General features: G+C 43.8%; 1 protein-coding gene across 5 annotated transcripts in view; it reads right to left on the bottom strand.

Annotated features, from left to right (window-relative positions):
• The window catches only part of Adamtsl3 (ADAMTS like 3), a 287,753-nt gene that overhangs the window by 109,595 nt on the left and 157,007 nt on the right, over window positions 1–21,151 (bottom strand). For all 5 annotated transcript variants that reach the window (XR_013042909.1, XR_013042911.1, XM_076546303.1 and 2 more), the window contains exons 8-9: window positions 16,331–16,405; window positions 10,535–10,692 (exon numbers count right to left, since the gene is read on the bottom strand). Coding sequence is in view for 3 of the 5 variants with exons in the window: in XM_076546303.1 (XP_076402418.1) it covers window positions 10,535–10,692; window positions 16,331–16,405 (233 nt within the window). In the remaining 2 variants the exon portion in view is untranslated. The remainder of the gene's footprint in view (window positions 1–10,534; window positions 10,693–16,330; window positions 16,406–21,151) is intronic.

The raw sequence follows: 21,151 nt of genomic DNA, 5'->3' as shown, positions 1-21,151 counted from the left end.
ATATTTGATACAAGGCATCCATGCAGGCAAAACACTCACACACATAAAATTAAAGTTAAAAAGAAAACCTGTCTGTCCTGGAAACAAACACAAAATCTAAAGTAATATAAAGCCACGTCCAGTGACATATAAAAGGATACATAGTTTTATGAATAATAAAAATAACAATACCTAAAATATAATGATGCCTGAAGGGTACTTATAATAGAAAGCATGGATGGGTTAACATTTGAACCAGATCAAAAGGGAAAAAGGAAAAAATCCCATTATTGTCTTAAAAGACACAGCAAGCTTTGAAAAGTTCTACACTTGTGTAGTGAAGGAGAAAGAGACACCAGCAAGCCAGCCGCCCAAGGAGCAACATGTAATGGGACACAGGTAAAGCCACGGACCATGTGGCCATACGTAGATTAATGGTTATGGGCTAGTTTAAGATATCAGAGCTAGCTAGCAAAAAGCTTGAGCCATGGCCATGCAGTTATAGTTAATATAAGTCTCTGTGTGTTTACTTGGGTGACATGAGTGGGAGAGATTTGTCCCGACTGCTGGCAGGCCAGGACACAGGAAATCTCCTGACTACAGTGTAGTTTTATGAAACAAATCCCTTCCATCAGGTAAGATCTCAGAAGATTCTACAGAAGCTTCATATAAACTGTGTACAGAGAGCTCTGCCCTGAAATGACAGACATCTGAAGGAAGGCTGCTGTCCCATTTCTGCTCAACATTGTGTCACATATCCCAAATAATGCAAGATAAGAAGAAAACACAACACGACAGGAAGGAAATCTGTCATTGTACAGATGTCACAATCTATACAGGTACACTTCAAAAGAACACACAAATGACTAGTAGGGATACGTGACTACAGTGAGGACATAATGAGATATAAAAGTCTGTTTGATTTTCACCCACTAGACACAGATGCATAGATAGAAGGGGGAAGAGATATTTATGAAACATCAAAACAACCAACACTGGAGATAAGTGTAATTCAAGACAGGTGAGACACAGGTGCTAGAAATCACAAATACCAAGAGAAATTTTAAGTAACCAGACAAAAGTGTGGAGACACCATATTTATGGATTAGCAAGGCCAGCATTGGAAGCTGCTAATTTATACTGCTTAACAAATCCAAAGAATTCTGTTTATTTCTTTGTTTGTTTGGAAAAAATCATCTGAGTTTATTAATTTATATTTAATTCTTAAAATTTATTCTTTGAGAATTTCATACATGGATACAATATATTTTAGGTCACATCCACCCTTCAGTCCCCACCTCCACCTCCTCTAAGGAGTTTTATACAAACTGACTTCAAAATTGACAGGGAAATGTGGAATCAGGAATATCAAGGACCATCTTCAAAAACACAGCTAGAGTCTTCAGCACAGATATTAGGACTTAACTGGAACACAGTGTAGATAAATCACAATGGTATTGGAATAACTGTCCCCATGAAACAAAATCCCTCAGGACACCTGCAGAGTGGCCTCTGGATTTAGGGTTAGGGGAGAGGGGTGGTTCCCCATGCTGTGCCCCCTGTCAATGGGGTAGTCACACTGAAAGAAATACTAATTGAATTTCACAGAATAGACAAAGCTAAGTTCGCGCGGGGGGGGGGGGGGGGGGGAGGCAAAACATCAAGGTATCACGAAGCAACACAGAAGAATGTCTTCATGACTGTGACAAGGCAAAGATTTCTTATCTTGGACACAAACAGCACCAAGGGTCTGTCCCACCACAAACAGGTAGCAGAGATGGGCATGCCACACTGCCAACAGATGGTAAAGATGGGCATGCCACACTGCCAACAGATGGTAAAGATGGGCATGCCACACTGCCAACAGATGGTAAAGATGGGCATGCCACACTGCCAACAGATGGTAAAGATGGGCATGCCACACTGCCAACAGATGGTAAAGATGGGCATGCCACATTGTAAACAGGCAGTAAAGATGGATGTGCCACACTGCTAACAAGTTAAGACCTACATAGGAAAAGTAACAGTGGAGGAAGCTCTGAACATGAGGTAAATTAAGAATTCAGTTCTATGTCTTCAATTCCAGCACTTGGAAGCCCAACCTGTTCTACAGAGAGAGTTCCAGGACAGCCATGGCTACAGAGAGAATCCTTGTCTCAGGAAAAAGAGAATCAGCTCTAGAAACTCAAGACACAACATAAAAATAAACCTGTAAAAGAAAATAACAAAGGTAAAAATGTATATAAACAGAAAGAAAAGTGAAACTAAGGAAAAAAAAAGTTGACCACCACAACTAAATACTAGTGTCTAGACACATCAGAGATACTGTCTGGATGAGTAGAGCAAAACAAAAAATTAGACAAGGAATCAATAAATTCTATTCTATTCTGTTCTGTTCTGTTCTGTTCTGTTCTGTTCTGTTCTGTTCTGTTCTGTTCCGTTCCTTTCCGTTCCGTTCCGTTCCATTCTGCTCTGCCCTGCCCTGCCCTGCTCTGCTCTGCTCTGCTCTGCTCTCTTCTCTTTTGACACGTCTTATTCTATAGCCCAGACTGCTTTGGAACTTACACTATGGTCCAAGTTAGCCTCAAACTCTCAATCCTCCTGCCTCTGCCTCTAAACTAATGATATTACAAGCATGTTCCGAGATGTTTAGGCACATGCTTACCTAAAAATCCCATGCCTACTAACCCCTAATAGACACCAGGGGCTTCAAGGAACCACACCATTTTTTCCATAGCCTGTTACTCTCCAGTTCTTCAAGAAAACAGTGTGTGCTTCTCCCCCAGTCTTCAGATTCACGACTCTATCTGCAAGGTCATTCCCATCTGATAACTCTGAGTTCCATGTCACAAGAAAATGCACGGAGGACCCAAGGAGAGGTGACAACTCTCCACCTGCCTCCATTTAGTCTGCTCCTCATCAACTGCTCTGGTCCTCCCTTCAGGAACTCTTCCCAGCCAGGGGAGAAGAGAGGGCCTTGAGAAACACATCAGGTACCGCCAACCGCCATGTATCCCCACCGGAGGAACTAAGGAGCATGGTATATGTGAATGAACTTGAAGCTGCTGCCTTCCCTATTTAAACCACGCCCCCTCCCCCATCCTAAGTAGATAGATCTGCCCAACAAGAGTGGAATTGAATGACATAGATTAAGAGCGCCTGAGATGAGCTTTGTATTACGTTGTTAGTTTCTTGGTTTTGTTTTGGCTGTTGTTGTAACAAGCAGAGAAAATGAATTTTATATCTTAAGAGAAACATGGTAATAAAAAAAAATGCTCCCCGGGGCCACGGTTCCCTAGGATTTCCATACTCACTCAATCCCCTGGACGCCTTCACATTACTTCAAACTGAAAATATCAGCACGGCAAGGAGCAAGTGTTAGCCAGTCTCTTAGATGGCTGTGAGGTTGAGGAGACGCTGGGGCTGTGACCCAAAAGGGAGCAGCTGAGAGGTGACTGTGGAAGGGTGGGGAATTAAAGACCATTTGTAGCCACACAGTAAGCAAACAAACAAACAGAACACAGAGGGTGAAAGAACAGTGAGCCCCCTAGAGAGCACTGGCTCCTCACCGAAGAAGCTGGCATGGGGGAGTGGCGGTGGGTCAGCCAGCAGATGACAAATCTGAAAGCCTGGGTCCATCCCCAGGACCCACACAGTGGAAGGAGAGAACTAGCTCATGCCAACTGTCCTCTGCCCTCCACATGTCCCCACCTGTGGCCTCCCTCCACAGACGAGAAATTAAAATGTAATAAAAATTAAAAAAAAAAAAAAAACTCAAGCCCATGGTGGTGGCGCACGCCTTTAATCCCACCACTTAGGAGGCAGAGGCAGGCGGATCTCTGAGTTTGAAGGCAGCCTGGTGTACAAAGCAAATTCCAGGACAGCCAAGAGGACACAGAGAAACCCTTTCTCAAAAAGTAAAAATAAAAAACAAACAAACAAACAGCTCAAATGACCCCATGAATCTGTTATCATTAAGTCGAAAATACCAACTTGATAAAAACATGATTATTAAAATCTACTTCATATGTCAAAAAGAAATAATAAAAATGAGCAATGTTTCTTTGTAGACAGACATTCCATTTAATAAGATCTTTGTAGGAATAAGTTTTGATAAAACTATCCAAGTATACTCTTTTTAATTACATGATTTTTTTTTTAAATGACTCAACCCATCTGTTTTCCTCCAACAAGTGTGAGCTTGTTGTGCATGCTGCAGGGAGGAATTAAGGTACCTGAGAAGAGATGCAGAGAAAATCTGCAAATGTAGAGAACAGACTCAGCCATCAGGGGATCTGGGTGCCTGGGTGTGGCGGGGTCCTTATACAAATTATTTTCTAGACATTGTCCAAAGCACCTGGGAGACACAGGGGTTCTACCTGGGTCCCCCTGAGACTGACCACTTCATGACCAGATGTTTCATTCTGTGGTGGAGTTCCTGGGTTGTTGCTGACAGAGGCGGCCATGCTAACGGGCATTTTCATTTTGAGGTTCTACATCAGGAATATAATAAAAGCCCTTTCCTGCCTTTGGCTCTCCTTGACGCCAGCCTGCGGCCCTTCCGTGGAAAGGCCTGCTATTACGGTCTCTCTATCCACCCCCTCCCACCTGACCCTGCCATCAGTCTGTCTGTCCGTCCCCTCCCACCTGACCCTGCCATCAGTCTGTCTGTCCGTCCCCTCTCACCTGACTCTGCCATCACAGTCTGTCTGTCCGTCCCCTCCCCCATGACCCTGCCATCACAGTCTGTCTGTCCGTCCCCTCCCCATAACCCTGCCATCACAGTCTGTCTGTCCGTCCCCTCCCACCTGACCCTGCCATCACAGTCTGTCTGTCCATCCCCTCCCCCATGACTCTGCCATCACAGTCTGTCTGTCTGTCCCCTCCCACCTGCCCTTTTGGCAAACCCCTTCCTACACCCACAGAGGCAGGGGAGAGAGGGGTGAACAGGCTTTGTATAGCTCACAGCTCAGCCTAGCCTGGGGAAGGTGTACTCTCACTATTTCGCAGAAGAAGAACTATGATTTAGTCCTCGTCTCTGTCCTTGAAATGCTATGAGAATTAAATTCATTCAGAAATATCTCTCTCCATCAAACCTAACTTTCAAATCAAAATTTCAAACTAAACTAGCAAAAAAATAATAACCCTTGGGAGTCACACTCTAATGTTAATGCTTTCTCTTTGAATTTCTGTTGACAGTAGCCCTGGTCACTAGCTCACCCACCTGAATGTTGCTTTTAAGTCCCCAGGGGCAGACAGCTCCCCTGACAACAGTGACTGTTATACAGAATGACCAGTGAGACATGCTCAGAGTCCCTTACAGCAGTACAGTCACTCCCCTGCTTGATCAGGAAGACGATCAAGTCACATCAGCTACAGACTTGGCCGCTTTGAAATAACTTCTAAAATCATCTACGGAAATAGATTTTAGTATAAAATAATCATAGTCTGTAAATATTTACATATATAACTTAGCAGTGAATTTTCGTAATGAGGAGAAAATTCTCCAACAGATTTATTTGACATTTATTTACTGGTGTATAGGTGCATATATGTGTGAGCACACTCATGTGTATATGTGTGAGCACATTTGTGCATATATGAGTAAGCACACTCGTGTGTATATGTGTGAGCACACTTGTGCCTCGGCACTTGTGTGACCACAAAAGGAGCTAGTGGGTTCCAGAAATTGGATTCAGGCTGTCAGGCTTGGTGGCAAGCATGCCTCTTTACCTGCCCAGCCATCTTACTGACTCCAGATTTATCAATTCAAGACAAATCTCACTATGTAGCCTAGGCTAGCCCCAAATTTGTGATCCTCCTGCCTCAGCCACCTGATTACAGACATGAACTAGCATGCCCTGGCTGAACCGCTTTCATGAAGAAATGTACCTCAGCAGGCCACATCAGAGGAGCAGGTGAGGCTCTTCGCAAGGCTCTACCTTTGTGATCAGCAGCAAAGGTGTGTGTGTGGGGGGATGGGCTCTAGATTGAGGGGCGTGATGAAATAATTGAAATTCCTTCCTTCTTGCCACTGTTTCTGGTTGACCTGTGTCCCCCAAGAAACAAAACTGAAGTCCCAGCCCACAGAACCTCAGACTGTGATCTGACTTGGAGACGGGCTCTCTGCAGATGCCATGTTGTTGATAGGAGGTTTTCAGACTGGGCCTGAACCCAGTGTCCGTGTGTTCTTATGGAAAGGGCCGGCTATGGAGGCAGGTATGCACGGTGGTGGTGGTGGCTGAGGGTGTGTGGGTGTGTGGGGGGAATAACATGGCTTCCTGAGTGATGATGAAGGAGGAGAGAGGAACATGAAGCGGGTCCTCCCTCTCACCCCTCAGAAAGAGCCAATTCCACCCACACCTTTGCTTTACACATTACACCTCCAGAACTGTAAGACAGTCTCCTCTCGTGCACACACTCCATCTGTGGTATTCTGTTACTGCACCCTCAGAAACCCTAGGAAGGTAGTGGCCCTAACACACACACACACACACACACACACACACACACACACACACACACACACACACACACACACACGTTCTAAAGCACCTGGAAATATCTGGATTTCACTGCTGCTGCCACCACACTGTGAGACCATGACAGAAAGGAAAACAGGCAATTAGATACTGCCCCAAACAGCGACTCGGCCAAGAGTATCTACTGCCCACTGGTGGCCAGGTATACATATTGCAGGAGCAGAATCCTTCCGTGCTCCAGGGTAAATCACCCCATTGCCACAGAGATGGGACAGGAGCCACCATGAGAAAGTGTTATTCAGGAAAACAAGATTATACAGAGAGAAGCTCACAGAAACAAAGAAAAGCATAGTTCCCAGGGACAATCTAGCTCTGAAAATAGGGTCTCTTAAAGAATAAAAACCAGAATTTTTCTTTTCTCCTGGTGAAGCATACGTTACATGTAAAATTACGATAGTTTTCAACAGCTCGTTTAGTAAAAGCCCCGTGTTTATAAAAATCTATGACATAAACTATGAAGACAAACTTAGCCCAGAACACCCTCAACTGTGCTGGCAGTAGCGTAGAGGAGGTGGCCTGGGCCCCCCTGCCTCAGAGTTCTGTTTTAGGTGGAAGCCATTTTTATACCAGATGTTCCTCACTGAGTGAGATGGGAAGGGGTACAGTGAAATGCAGGGGACCGTCATCAGGAACCCCAGGTGGACGCTTACCCCTCCCTCTAATCAAAGTCCAGGTGTAGCTTGATCGTGTGATGGTCCAGAAAGAGATGGATGTAAGCAGACAGCGTTCCTTACCTCAGCCACAGCACAGCTGGGCTACACCACACTGTTCTGAATGGGAAAAAAAAAAGTAACTGATGGAAAAGAATATTTCCTAGAAACCCACAGTATTTGGACAAGCTCCCAAGTCAGAGAAAAACAACATCAGAGTCATTCTTACTTCATTTTAAGTGTCTCCAACTTTGCCAGGTCCTCTCCCACCAAGCCTTCCACAGCCGTGGAAGAAAATGGCTGTAGGCATGGAAATGACATTCTGTTTATACACAGTTAGCTGTGTGTAACACCCGCTCTGATAATTATGTTTTTAAACAACCCTTCCAGTCTTGAGGGCCCCAAAGCCCTCCAGACACTGAAGCTGAAATCCAGAGCTGTTTATTCAGTCTCAAAGAGCCAGGGTTCGGAGACAGGGGATGAGGGGACTGTTAAATCGGAGTGCAGAGAGCATGCTGTCAAGTCACACTCTGTTAGGAGGTAAGTGTCCATCCGGTTACGAACGTCAGAAATCATCCTTATTTGTGCAAGTGATATGTGGATTCCTAGCATTAAAAATGACTTTAAGAATCACATATGATAAATGTACCTGAGGCCGCTTTCCCCAAACATGACCCCTCTGCAATGGCTACTGTGGTTTCACTTTCTAATGTGTTCCTCAGTATTACAAAGGTACACACACACACACACACACACACACACACACACACACACACACACACGATGGTCCATGCACATATACATAACTCATAGAAATGGTTTGTTGGCTGGGGATATAGCTCAGTTGGTAGAATGCCCTCCATACAAGGACCTGAGTCTGATACCCAGTGCCTGCATTTAAAGCAAAAGCCGGTACACACCTGTAATCCCAGCATTGGAGAGGCAGGACAGGAGAATCTCTGGGTTCACAGGACTGACAGCCTAGCCTAATCAGTGAACCTGGACTGCAATGAGAGACTGTCTTAAAACACAAGGTAGACAGCTCCTAAGGAGCAACAGCCAGGTGGACTTCCAGCTTCTGCATGCATGAGCACACACATGCACCCACACACAACAGCCCAGGTGGGCTTCCAGCTTCTGCATGCATGAGCACACACATGCACCCACACACAACAGCCCAGGTGGGCTTCCAGCTTCTACAGGCGTGAGCACACACATGCACCCACACATCAAGCAATATATAGCTCATGAGTATGTATGATCGTGTACAAAGAATCGACAGGGTCCCTTCAAGGGCTGTCTGTGCTGATACTATAACCACTGTCCTGAAATACTAATCTCTGTGGATAGCTCCCCGACTCAATCATCATCTCTTGCTTGGCCAGAGCCCTCTGCACTGACTCAATGAGAATATTGGTTCTCTGAGCAATTAAAAGAAAAAAGTACTGTGTCCATGTGTGTGAGAGAGAGCCAAACAGGAGCACTACAAGGAAAGCATAGAATCCATGCTGTAGTAAGAGCTCAGAGAGAGAAGAGACGATCATCATGGCCCCGTCCAGATCTCAGGTCAATGTGACTATCTGAGAACTTGGGGTTGGTGCTTTCAGGATCTCGCACAGAAGTGACAGATACCCATGGAAGCCAGGCAGATGATAAAGACACTTGGAGCAGGGTGAATGGCAGCAGACATCTGTTCCTTTAATGCAATGTGAAGGATGCGACTGGGGAAGAGTGTAGACTACCGCAAACAAGAAAGTGAAGCCACAACCTCCTTGACATAGAACAAGCCAGCTACTCATCAGCTCCCTTCCACTTTAAGGGCAGAAAAAAATTAACAACTGATATTTTTATATTAAAAAAAAAACCTCTTCATTTTCCAGCATTGATCATTGTCTTAGTTTTTGTTCCTACCGCTGTGATGAAACATGGACAAAAGGGACTTCAGGGAGCAAGGGTTTGTCCTGGATCACAGTTCCAGAGTGCCATCTGTCACACTGGGCAAGACAAGGAGGACGCAGCTTGAAGCAGCTGGTCACATCACATCCACAGGCAGGAAGCAGGGAGGGGTGACTGCATGCTTCTGCTCAGCTCCCTTCACTGCACACACAAGCACACAATGCAGGACCCCAGCCAAGGGATGTTCCCACACAGAGCAGAGCTGTGCAGGCTCCCCCTTGGCTGATCACACTGTAGGCTGAAGTCAGACCCTAGGGATGAAGATCAGTTCACAGGTTTAATCAAACCTCTACATGTCTCTCTGGTAGGACCACCAATGTCTCAGTAAAACATCCTTTGTCAAATTAATGTGTTGAAAACAAATAGTATAGTTTTTTTTTTTTGAAGTTTCATGGGGTTTTGTGTGATGATTAATATCAAAGGATCAAAACTCAACTAGGAGACAAGCTTCTGGAAGCCTGTGAAGGAATTTCTAGGCCAGGTTGAGATAGGAAGACCCACCGGGATGTGGGTCCTGATTAGTTACAAAGGAAAGGCTCGCTGAGTGCTGGCATTCATCTCTCTCTACTTCCTGACTGCAGATGTGGTCAGCTACCACATGACCCTGCCGCCATGACTTCCCGCCATGATGAACTTACTGTGAGTCCAAATAAACCCTTATTTCCTTCCTAAGTTGCTTTTGTCAGGGATTTTCTTATAGCAACTATAAAAGTAATTAATATCATTTCCCTTCATAAAGGTATAATTGGCAATCAAGGCAATTTTTGCCCTTCTACTAAATTTTGGACGATTTTTCTGGAAATGGTGGGTGAACTCATTCAATGGATTATCATTTGTTCTTTCATTCCTCGGAAATTTTCTCATACACCAGGTTAGTTTTAACTCGTGTTGCTTTGGAAATAGATTGGTCTCTACACTTAATTCTTTTATACAAGGGAAGATGACTTGACTCTACCTGGAGAGAGACGTAGGCTCAGGGCTCTGGGGAAGACATAGTCTGAAAGGATGCTAGAGCAGGGCTCTTCATCAAATGTGACCCTGATCTTGAATCAGCTGCTGCAGTACAACACACACACAGGGCTGAGGACGACAGGGACAGCCCTGTCAGAGGAAGCCTAGGGATGACCCCTGCCCTCTCCTTTTCTTCCCCATGATGGTGTGCTTAGCCATTACCCATCTCCACCGAATTATCTGTGGATTTAAACTGAGCAGGGCACATGGGGGTGATCAATATGAAATTATACTCCCTCTGTAAGAGTGAAGATTGATTCTTAACCCCGAGAGTCTCTACTTGAGCGAGAAGAACAGTTCTTGGGAATGACCTGTTCAGATGGAAACACAGATACGCACTCTGTATGAATTCCCTCGCTATGTTTAAATGGGATGGTCTGAAGATGGTCCATCTACCTTGAAGATGAAATCAGCCATCAGGGGCCCAGGAATCTTGAAGGTTTGTCTGTCAGCGCCCTTCTGAAACTCAATCGTTGTGTTTTCTACAACAAAAACCCCGGGGCTGTTGAAGCTGTGTTCTCCTCTGTTTCCTTGAAGTGTTTTTGACTCAATAACTGAAAATTTAAAAAGAAAATTTAAATATGAGAACCATCCTAAAGACATTTGGTTTCAAATGACATTTTTACTAAGTGCAATATCAGTATGTGTGATTAAAAAAATATAGAACTATCTACTCAGTTGATGGCATTGATTCATATTGGCAGAATAGATACATACGTGAAAGTTTTAGGGGCTAGCAAGGATTTTTTTTTGGGGGGGGGCAAATAGGCCTACTTAAGTTCTTGGAATCATTTCTACCACAGAATAAAGAGGAAAGTTTTCTTAGTTTATGCTTTTTTATGAGGTATCTAAAAGCCATGTCTCTTATTACCCATTCAGAAGAAAGAAGCTCAATTTTGCTTTCAAGTATTATTTCTTCTTAAGTAAGTATAAATTCATGGAAATCTGTACATAGCTGTCCTGTGTAGTCTTCTCTCCTCTAGTCCATGCGAATCTGGCACAATAGGCAAACCAGGAACTGATGGTGAAATGTGTGCTGTGTTGGGGCAGCTGCTGTTTTTCCGCAGTGTGAAGAACATCTTTCCATGTTTCCCAGGATCTCAGCAACATGAAAGAGAGTGTGGGAATCTGCAGAGTGATCTGGGAGCAAGGAAAGACACCCACCCCCTAAACCACAGTGTAGACTTTCTATTAGTTTGATTTGGATGCCTAGGAGAGCTCCAGGGGAGAATGCTTTAGTTCTGAGTTCCTACAGAGGCCTCTGTGGCATCTACAATGGGTGGAAGGCCCTGGAAATCCATAACCATCCCACCACTATTAAGGAAGAGGATATGCATCTGTATTCTACTGTCCAAGGGCCAGCTAATTTCTCCCCTCAGGTCTCCACAGTGGGGCGGGGGGGGGGGGGGGGGGGAGGGGGTATGGAGAGTGAGCAAGCAGGACCAGCAGCCTCACACAATAGGAAGTGCCATCAGGAACTGGAGCCTTCTTCTGTGCCCAGATCTTTGCAGCTCATTTATAATTATACATTTTAATATGATATTCATTTTATATGCATGCATCTGTATGTGAGCCCACATGACAGTATATGAACCAAGTGCATGCAGGTGGCCTGTGAAGGTTAGAAGGAGACATCAGATCCCCTGGAACCAGAGTTATAGGAGAGTGTGAGCCGCAGTGTGGGCACTGAACCGAACTCAAGTCTTCTGCAAGAGCAGTAAGTTTAACTGTCGATCCATCTCTCCAGCCCCTATAAGGACAACTTTAAATATTTTAATCTGTACTAAAAGAAGGAAGGGAGGGAGGGAGGGAGGGGAAATGAAGAAGGGAGGGAGGGAGGGCAGAAGGGAGGAAAAGAAACAATGGCTTTAAACATAACGAATGCCTCCAGCTGTTTCTGACTGAAGGGCTGACACTGAAAACGATCAGCGTGGTTCCTTTGTAAAGAGGCAGAGCCAAGTGACCAAGAGATTTGTTTAGACTATGGAGGTCAGTGGAACCCTCTTAAGGTGGCTTTTAGGTGGCTATGCATGAGGGCTTATCGATAGCCACAGCACCAAGTATGTGCCTACAGTAGATGCATGTCTGCAGTGTATACCTGTCTGGTTCAGCATTGCTTTCCTTTGGTCATTAGGGATAGTGCCACAGTTCTATTCATGCTCAGCAGCCAGGACTTGTGGGAAAATTGTATTTTTCTGGTTGGCGGAAGTTTCAACCTATGGCATCTTGGCCTTTCAGGTTATTGTTAATAGAACATTTGATTTATTATTATTTTGAATTTTGAAAGAATTTTTTAAATGTGTGTATGTTTGTGTGACTGTTGACTACATGAGTGCAGTTCCCACAGTAGCCAGAAGAGGGCACTGGATGTATGCCCTGGAGCTGGACTTGGAGGCAGACGGGAGGCACCATGTGAGTGCCGGGCATGAAACAGAGCAGTCAGCACTCTTAGACATTGAGACATCTCTCCAGACCTTTACTGTTTTTAAAATTACTTATTTATTGGGGTGGCACTGGTGTGGTGGCTCTCTCGTCCTATCACATAGGTCCTGGGGACTGAGCTCAGGTGGTTAGGCTTGGCAGCCAGAAGCTTGACCTTCTGAGTCATCTTCCCAGCTGTGTCCAACATATTTAGCGCCAAGGTTTTGCTCTAATTATACTGCTTTTGCATGGACGTTCTTATTGCTTGCATCTGGGGAGGGATGCATGACTGGAAAATCTGGGGCTGTGGGTTCCCTACAATAATGTGGCTAAGATTAGAACGCGCTAGAAATTCAGGATCTAAACAGCTCTAGGCATATTGTAAGATGGACTTTCTATAATGAAATTCCATCCCACAACAAAGGGACTTGAAATTAACAGTACCCAGCATTCCCAGTTTTCAATCCTGCAGCCATTTGGAAGGTTGTAGTTACGATGGGCCTTAAAAGAATGATTTATTACTGCAAAATAAGCTTGATTTCAGAAATACAGCTTTTTTTAAAAAATGGTTATATAAAACAAGAAAACAAAACCCCTTCTGTACTGTGAAGTTCAGACATGTAAACTAAGTCCTTTGCAAGGCAGCCAGCAGAGACGGGTGGCTTTCAGAAAGGCTTCCAGAGCTGCCCGTGGGGCTTCAGAAGGGGAAAACTCCAAGCAATAGATCTGTCAATTGGAGAGGAGGGAGCGTTTCTGAACCCTGGTCTCCAGAAGAGTGCCAGTCTCCAGTACAAAGCCAGGCTTCATCTGCCCGCCCAGGCTCGTGAAAACAAGGCTCCCCCCAGGGTGTTTGTCCGTACTTGTTCTGCTTAGTGAATGCATATTCTGTTTTTATGCCTTAAAAAAAAATCTCTTAAAGCTGGGCATAGTGGCTGACACTGGCAAACCAAGTCCAGAGTCAGCCTGGGCTACAAGCCAGCCTGGGCTACATGGGTAGTTCCAGGACCACCTGAACGACAGAGTGAGACCTTTTCTCAAAACAACACCACAGTCTTCAGCAAGTGAACTTGGGGAGCCACCTTCAGTGTTATTAGGGCAACATACTAAAACTGCATTTTAAATGATTATTACCGTCTGACTGTCAGGCCAGAGAGTCCGCCCAGCTGCTTTCTTTTTTTGTGGCCTGTTGGCCTGCCTTCCCAGGACTGGGTGTTGAACCCAAAGCCTCACACTATTATTCCCTAATTTCCAGCTCCCGATACAAAACATGTTATCTTATCATCCTCAGCCTTTTTACCACAGGATAAGACTGCAATGGTTTTTGCCAATCCCAAATAAAATCTCATCTGTACCCAGGAAACCAACCATCTTTTTTTTTATTTTTTTATTTTTTTTGTCTCTATAGCTTTCTCTGTCTAGGTATTGCATCTTATGGAATCAGGTGACATGTGGCTTTTTGAAATTGGTTTCTTTTGCTCAGTCAATATTTTCAAGGATCGTCTACCTACATTGTAGCATTCATCAGAATATCATCCCTTTTTATCACCAAATAATATCCCACATGTGTCCTGAAGAGTTTATTAATTCAACAATTGATGGATATCTGCATTGTTCTCATTTGAAGACTAGCAGGCCTAATGTTGCTATGGATATTCAGCACTTTACTTATTTATTATTTATTTATGTAAATATGTATGGATTGGGGGGATTTTTTTTTTGAGATAGATTCTCACATTGCCAAGGCTGGCCTTGAACACCCAATCTTCCTGACTCCATCTCCTAAACTCTGGGATTACAGGTGTGCATCACCATGCTTGGCACTTTTTTATAGTTTTTAGTCCAAATGATATCTCACGATTTTATTATTGAGATAGATGATTCACAGAATTCAATTGGGAGGATTTTTGCTAGTTTCTAAGTGTCATATTTTAATTTAAAAGGAAGAAGAGTGCTGAAGACTTTCAAGCCATTAGAAAATGGGTCTCTAAAACGTTCTGATGCTTCACATCAAGAAAAGTCTTGCTTCACTAATGTCAATCATACGGGGCTAGAGAATTTCTCCTTAAGAGCTTATTGTGGGGAGATAGCTCGGTCAGTAAACTGTCTGCTGTATAATCAGAGTGACCTGAGGTGGATTCCCAGCAGCCACAATAAAAAAAACAAACCAAACAGGTACAGCAGCAAGTACCTGTAAATCTAGCAGAGAGAAGCAGACGCTGGATCTGTGGAGCTTGCCGCCAGCCAGGTAAGCCAATTGGTGAACTCCAGGTTCAGTGAGAGATCTTGTCTCAAAGAATGAGGTGGGGAGTGATTGAGGATGACCTCTGACATCCAACTCTGGCTTCAACATGCATTCTCACCCTACGTGATCATGTATGCATACTCCCCCCCCCCACACTCACACCCTCACACACCTGTGTACACAAACACAAAGAGTTTAGTGTGATGATAACTTGAAATGTTTGCACATAACCACTTTGTTGAAAAAGTTTCTCAGGATATTTGTGGGTAAAATATTAGTTCTGGATGGGGAAGCAAGCATACATACTACCCAAACTGTGAGACTCTTCTGGCACTGAGAAATTCTTATGATTAAAAAAAAAAACTATTCTATGGTGGTGGCCTAGAAAGCAACTATACAGTATTTCGACTCAGTGACCTTGACTGTGTGGCTTCATGGGAGTGTCTCTTGTTCTATATGTGTAGAGCTAGCCAAATTCAATCAGCGGGGTGGAGAGATGGCTCAGTGGTTCAGAAAATGGACTGCTCTTGCTAAGGACCTCCCAGCAGCCATGCTGGGCAGCTCACAACTTCCTGCAACTCCTGCTCTAGAGGTTTGGGTGCCACTGGCCTCCTTGGGGACCTGCACTCATATACACACATCCCCTAAACATGCACATAATTTAAAATAATAAAAATAGGCCTTTAAACCCAAGACACTTCTTCAAGCTCAGAGTCCAGTCTATCTGAGACTTACTATCTTCTGGACACAACTAAGAAAGCCTGAGGCTATAAGGACACCATGGCAGACAGGGAGAAAACCCATGACACTTCCAGCTTCTGTACATACTAAGAAACCAAACACTCCTACGGTAAGCGATGCCATCTGACATTGGCATAGAAAGACCTCTCTTGCGCTTCTTTAGCTACTCTCCATATCCCACAAATCCTTCACCAGCTTTCACTAACACCTGGACTGGAAGTCATGATAAATCAGCAGCAAAGCTTGTCCTTCCAAGTCAAAGGTCATTGATGAGATCTTTATTTAATTGTTTTATTTTTTTTCTTTTAGTCCCAAACTTCTGACATCTCTAGAAGATCCTTGAATCCTTGTACACTTTTGCATACAATTTGATTTTCTCTCTCATGGGGAGATTAAGCTCAAATTTACATCCTTTCCACCTAAAAGTACAAGAACAATTTATAGCATGCGTGTGTGTGTGTGTGTGTGTGTGTGTGTGTGTGTGTGTGCGCGCGCGCACACACACACACACACACACCATTAATAATCAAAGAAGAAAGAGTGGGAGAGAACACAGGAAGGGTTTGAGGGAGAGCATCTGGGAAGGGCTGGGTAGAGAAAAGGGAGGGGGCAAAGTGATGTAATTCTATTTCAATTCAAAATGTATTTAAAATATTTCCTAGAGACACAGACTGGTTGAGTATACAGGATAGGAATCCCCATCATAAACAAGGAAGTGGGTTTTTATTTGTTGGTCTGATGTTGCTTTCAGGAAATTTTGTAACATGCTACGTTGAAATTCTACTTACAGAGACGGGCAGGTCCTTTCACGGTAATTCTCACGCTTCGACTGCTCAAAGGAACAGCAATCACATTTTCTTCTCCTAGAAAAGCACACAAGACAAATATAATCAAAACTCATGTGCTGAAGACCCATGGGTGTGAGCCATTGGGTTAAAACCCGGGCAGTTCCTTAGAACATTGAGCAACCATGTAACCGGTGGTTCCGCCTCTGGGTAGACCATGTAACCAGTGGTTCCGCCTCTGGGTAGATGCCTGTGAGAACTGAGAGCAAGGACTCAACTCACACAAGTGTTTGCACATCCACAGTCACAGCAGCACTGTCTACAGCAGCTGAAAGGTGGAGGCAAGGGCCATCCACATAATCACACCTATGCTGTACCCGCAGGTAAAGCAAATTCTGACACAGGCTCTCACATGGCTCAGCTAGGAAGAAACTATGCTAAGTGAAACAGAACAATGGTAAAAGGACACACAGCCAAGTCCACACGAGCAGAAAGTAGGTACCTCAGGTGTGGGGAGGGGAAGAGGGAAATGGGGAGTTTTTGCTAAGTGGGTAAAGGACATTCTAGAGACAGGTGATGACGATGGTTCCCCTGAACCATACACTTAAAACGACTAAAATGCTGGTCACGTGGACGTGAGGGATGGTTCAGTTAGGTCCTTGCAAGCATGAGGAACCTAAGTTCAATCCTCAGCACCCACACAGAAAGCACCAGGCATGGTGGCATATGCTTATAATCCAAGAACTGGGGAAGCAGAGACAGGAGAACCCCTGGGGTTCAGTGGTTAGGCAGTACAGCCTATTGGTGAGCTCTAGGCCAATGAGAGACTGGCTCAAAAGAGGTGGATGGTACCTGAAGTTATCGCTGACCTTCACATGCATGAGCACGCACCTGTGTATGATTCCCCTAACACACCCACATGTGCATGATTCCCCTGACACACCCACATGTGTATGATTCCCCTGACACACACACAAAATGGTTAAAACAGTCACTTTCAAGATATATATGTGTATATATATATATATATACATATATATAAATCATAATTTTAAAAATTCATACCGTATAACCTCATACTAGAACTGTGTGTTTCCGTATTGCATTCTCATGTATGTGTAAGCTGCAGCAATACATACAACACTATATTACATGCACATGTTTCACTATACGGTGTGTGAGTGGGAAGATGAGAGTGTACACATATGAGTGTTAGGCAGAGGATTGTGTGGTTGCTCATTAGTGAGTAACAGCAAAGCATTTCAGTTCCTCTGTCCTCCAAAGGTGATGGGGAGCTCACACCCAGCTGCTGGTGGTGATCACCTCTGAGAGAGACTGAGAACTGGGGGGTGGGGGTAGAGAACATGAGTTCACGCTTTCTGATTTTTCTGTAGTAAAATGTGCTTTTTATAGACTATAAGTCTGATACATACTTTTAATTAAGTCTAAGATTTAAATTGGATAGGTCAAAGCTGAAACAATGGGTAACAGCAAAAAAGACAAGGGTCAAGAGTTTGGCTGGGAGAGTTTTAGAAAAATGTTCAGCAAAAAGTTCCATCTCAGATGACAGAAAGAATGAGAGGTGTCAGTGACAAGTTCAGGGTCAAAGCAACTCTGAAACCCTCACCAAAATAAAAGGCAGCCCAGAAACTCTGAAACCCTCATCAAAATAAAAGCAGCCCAGAAACGGATGCATATGAGCCCATTTGATTAAAGTTACAGATAAAAATATTGAATAATACATAGCAAATAATCCCTGAATTCTATCAAAAGAACTGTGCACACACACACACACACACACACACACACACACACACACACACACACAAGCTATTAATATACTAGGTAACCTGAGGAGCATAGGCTGGCTTAAAATCATCTCTATAGATAGAAAGCATTTTCTAAAATTCTGCATACATTGCTTATACCAGTCTTACTTATTAACACCAGGAATAGAAGAATTATCCTCCATTTGGTAAAGAACATTAGGGCCATGGCAGACTCAATGGTAAATAGCTAAAATTATTTCCAGAGGGAAAAACAAACATCATCATCACCATTATTTTTCCTGTAGATTCTTGTCAATGGAATCTGGGGAAAAAGATCTTAAAACACTGTAGCCATAAAAGAAAAAAATTAAGTTCAAGAGATATTCTGATATTACAAGATGGCTTTCAAAAATTTCATTTTCTAATTATATATTTAAAGATATTTTATGTATCTAATGCTATGTGATATACATTATGCAAATGTAGTGCATATTATGCTGTTGCACAGCATTATGTGTTGCAGAATATTATTTTCACTGTGTAAAGATGTGTTGCATTTGTTTGTGCTGCATTTGTTTAATTATGTAAAGATGTGTTGCTGTTTTACCTTGTCTGCCTAAGGCACCTGATTGGTTTAATAAAAAGCTGAATGGCCAATAGCTAGGCAGAGGAGGGATGGGGGAGTGCTGGTGGGCAGAGAGAATAAGTAGGAGGAGGAATCTAGGCTTGAGGGAGAAGAGAGAATGGGAGAGAAAGAAAGGGAGATGCCTGGGACCAGACAGACAGAAAACCACCAGACAGACAGACATGAAGTAAGACATACAGAATGAAGGAAAGGTAAAAAGCCCTAGGCAACATGTAGATGAAGAGAAACAGGTTAATTTTAGTTTAAAAAAAGCTAGCCAGAAACAAGCCTAAACTAAGGCTGAGCACTCTTAACTAATAATAAGTCTCCATGTCAGGATTTGGGGGCTGGAGGTCCGAGAAAGACTGCTACAGTTATGCACTGGTGTAGGCATACACACATGCAAAGCAGAAGTAAATGCAATAGCAGTGAGCATGCTTGGCATCATGCTGTGCCTACAGACACCACTTCCCACTACAAAGAATGAGGCTCTTTAGAAAGCCAATCACACTTTGATAAAATAAATAAATAAATAAACACTATATCATCATGGCACAGCAACTTTGAGAACTCAAGAAATCTCTTAAAAGAAAATTGGAGTTGGGGCGAAAGGACTTGGGGCTAAGTCCAAGTGTCCTCAGGTTGGCAACAACAAGACAATCTGAACATTAATAAAACTAATGACGACAGTAGAGCGAGTCACACAAAATACATTGAGAGCAGTGAGTTCAAGTGATACTGGGAAATTACTGTAAGCTACATGCAGAGCATGCTCGGAACCAGTTTTTGTTTCCAAAATCAGTAAACAGAGAAAAGCATGTGTCAGGCCTTTCCACACAAACCACACTGCAGGGAACCAGACAGTTGATGGAGGGATGTCTCTCTTATGGGAGTGTGTGAGCATGTAAATGAAGAATAGGCAGAATGTGTCGTATGACAGATCTCCAGCAACCAAAGAGCCTCCAGAAAGAAGTCACGGCAAGCTTCCTGACATGATTCGTTAGGAACTCCAGACATCAGCGCTAAGGAACTCTCACCCCAGCAGACATGAACAGGGCTTTAGGGGGAGTCCCGATTTCGTGCAAACAGGACACAAACAGAGGGAGCAACGGCTGTGTTGAGTCGGTATTGAAATGCATCATGGAGAACAGAGACTAGATGACAAATGACAATTTTCTTCAAGTAAACGTCAAGAGGAAAGAAGAAAAGAGCAAAGCCAGGCATAGCAGGGCAGGCCTTTAAGCCCAGCACTCACTTGGGAGGCAGAGGCAGAGGCAGGTGGATTTCTCTGAGTTCAAGGCTAGCCTGGTCTACATAGTGAGTTCCAGGACATCTAGGGCTACATAGAGATACCCTGTCTCAAAAAACTAAAAGAAAAAAAGAAAAACAGATTCCAAAGAGACCCAAGGAAACTCCTAGCCTTATTTGACAACTAATTTGAAGAAATAAAATAAAAAATAAAAAAAAACAGCAACAAACAAACAATGGAGTAAGAACTTCTACAGAGCAGACGATGAGCAAACATTGTAGTCAACAGCATTTCAAGCCCTGGAAATTAACCAAGGACTCGCAAAGGTCTGGGCAGTAATTACTCAAGAAAAACATAGGGTAAGAGCAGCAAAGACTGGGATATCAACTTATTTCTTTCTATCTTCCCTGTTCTCCACCCTCACAGTAACCTTTTTAAAAAGCCCTTAACCTGAGTAAGGGCCAGCAGCTTGCCAGACCCTGCAAGACTTGGAATGGCTTTGGAGCTCCTTAAAAGCCCAATTCCCAGTGGTCCTTACTTGGCTTTGTGTGGTCGTTGCCTGGAAGACCCCACTCACCCAGCCGCCTGAATCTGACCTGTGAGCTTGCCCAGTGCGACTCGCCTCCCCGTGGGAGTTTGAGCAAAACAATCAGAAGTTTTTGTTTAATACCAAGGCTATATGAGGTCACTGGCAACTACCAAAAACCCTCAGTGGAAGAGCTGGAAAACCATGTTCAATATACTCCTGGGAGTGGGTGGCCATATGCATGTAGGGTGGCTATTGTATGTAGGGTGTCGTATGTATGCAGGGCAGCCATATGTATATAGGGTGGCCATATGTATGTAGGGATGTATGCTTACCCAGAAAAGCCTGCAAAGGTCTTGAGCTCTCATCTGTTAACCCTGAAGCAGAGAGTGAAGGGAAGGTTAGAACAAAGCTGTCAACTACCTGGTTGCCTGTTGGAAACATAACACACACACACACACACACACACACACACACACACACACACACACAGAGAGAGAGAGAGAGAGAGAGAGAGAGAGAGAGAGAGAGAGAGAGAGAGAGAGAGAGAGAGAGAATTTCAAAGCATATGACAATAGAGAAAATAATCAGACACATCTAGAACATTGAACATTCTGTGGGACAACTAAAACTAAAAAAACTTTAAAAAGGCAAT

This window comes from Peromyscus maniculatus, chromosome 1 (assembly GCF_049852395.1).
Source record: "Peromyscus maniculatus bairdii isolate BWxNUB_F1_BW_parent chromosome 1, HU_Pman_BW_mat_3.1, whole genome shotgun sequence".
Lineage (NCBI taxonomy): Eukaryota > Metazoa > Chordata > Mammalia > Rodentia > Cricetidae > Peromyscus > Peromyscus maniculatus.
The sequence above is the reverse complement of the archived record's forward strand: the minus strand, read 5'-3'. Positions and strand labels throughout refer to the sequence as shown.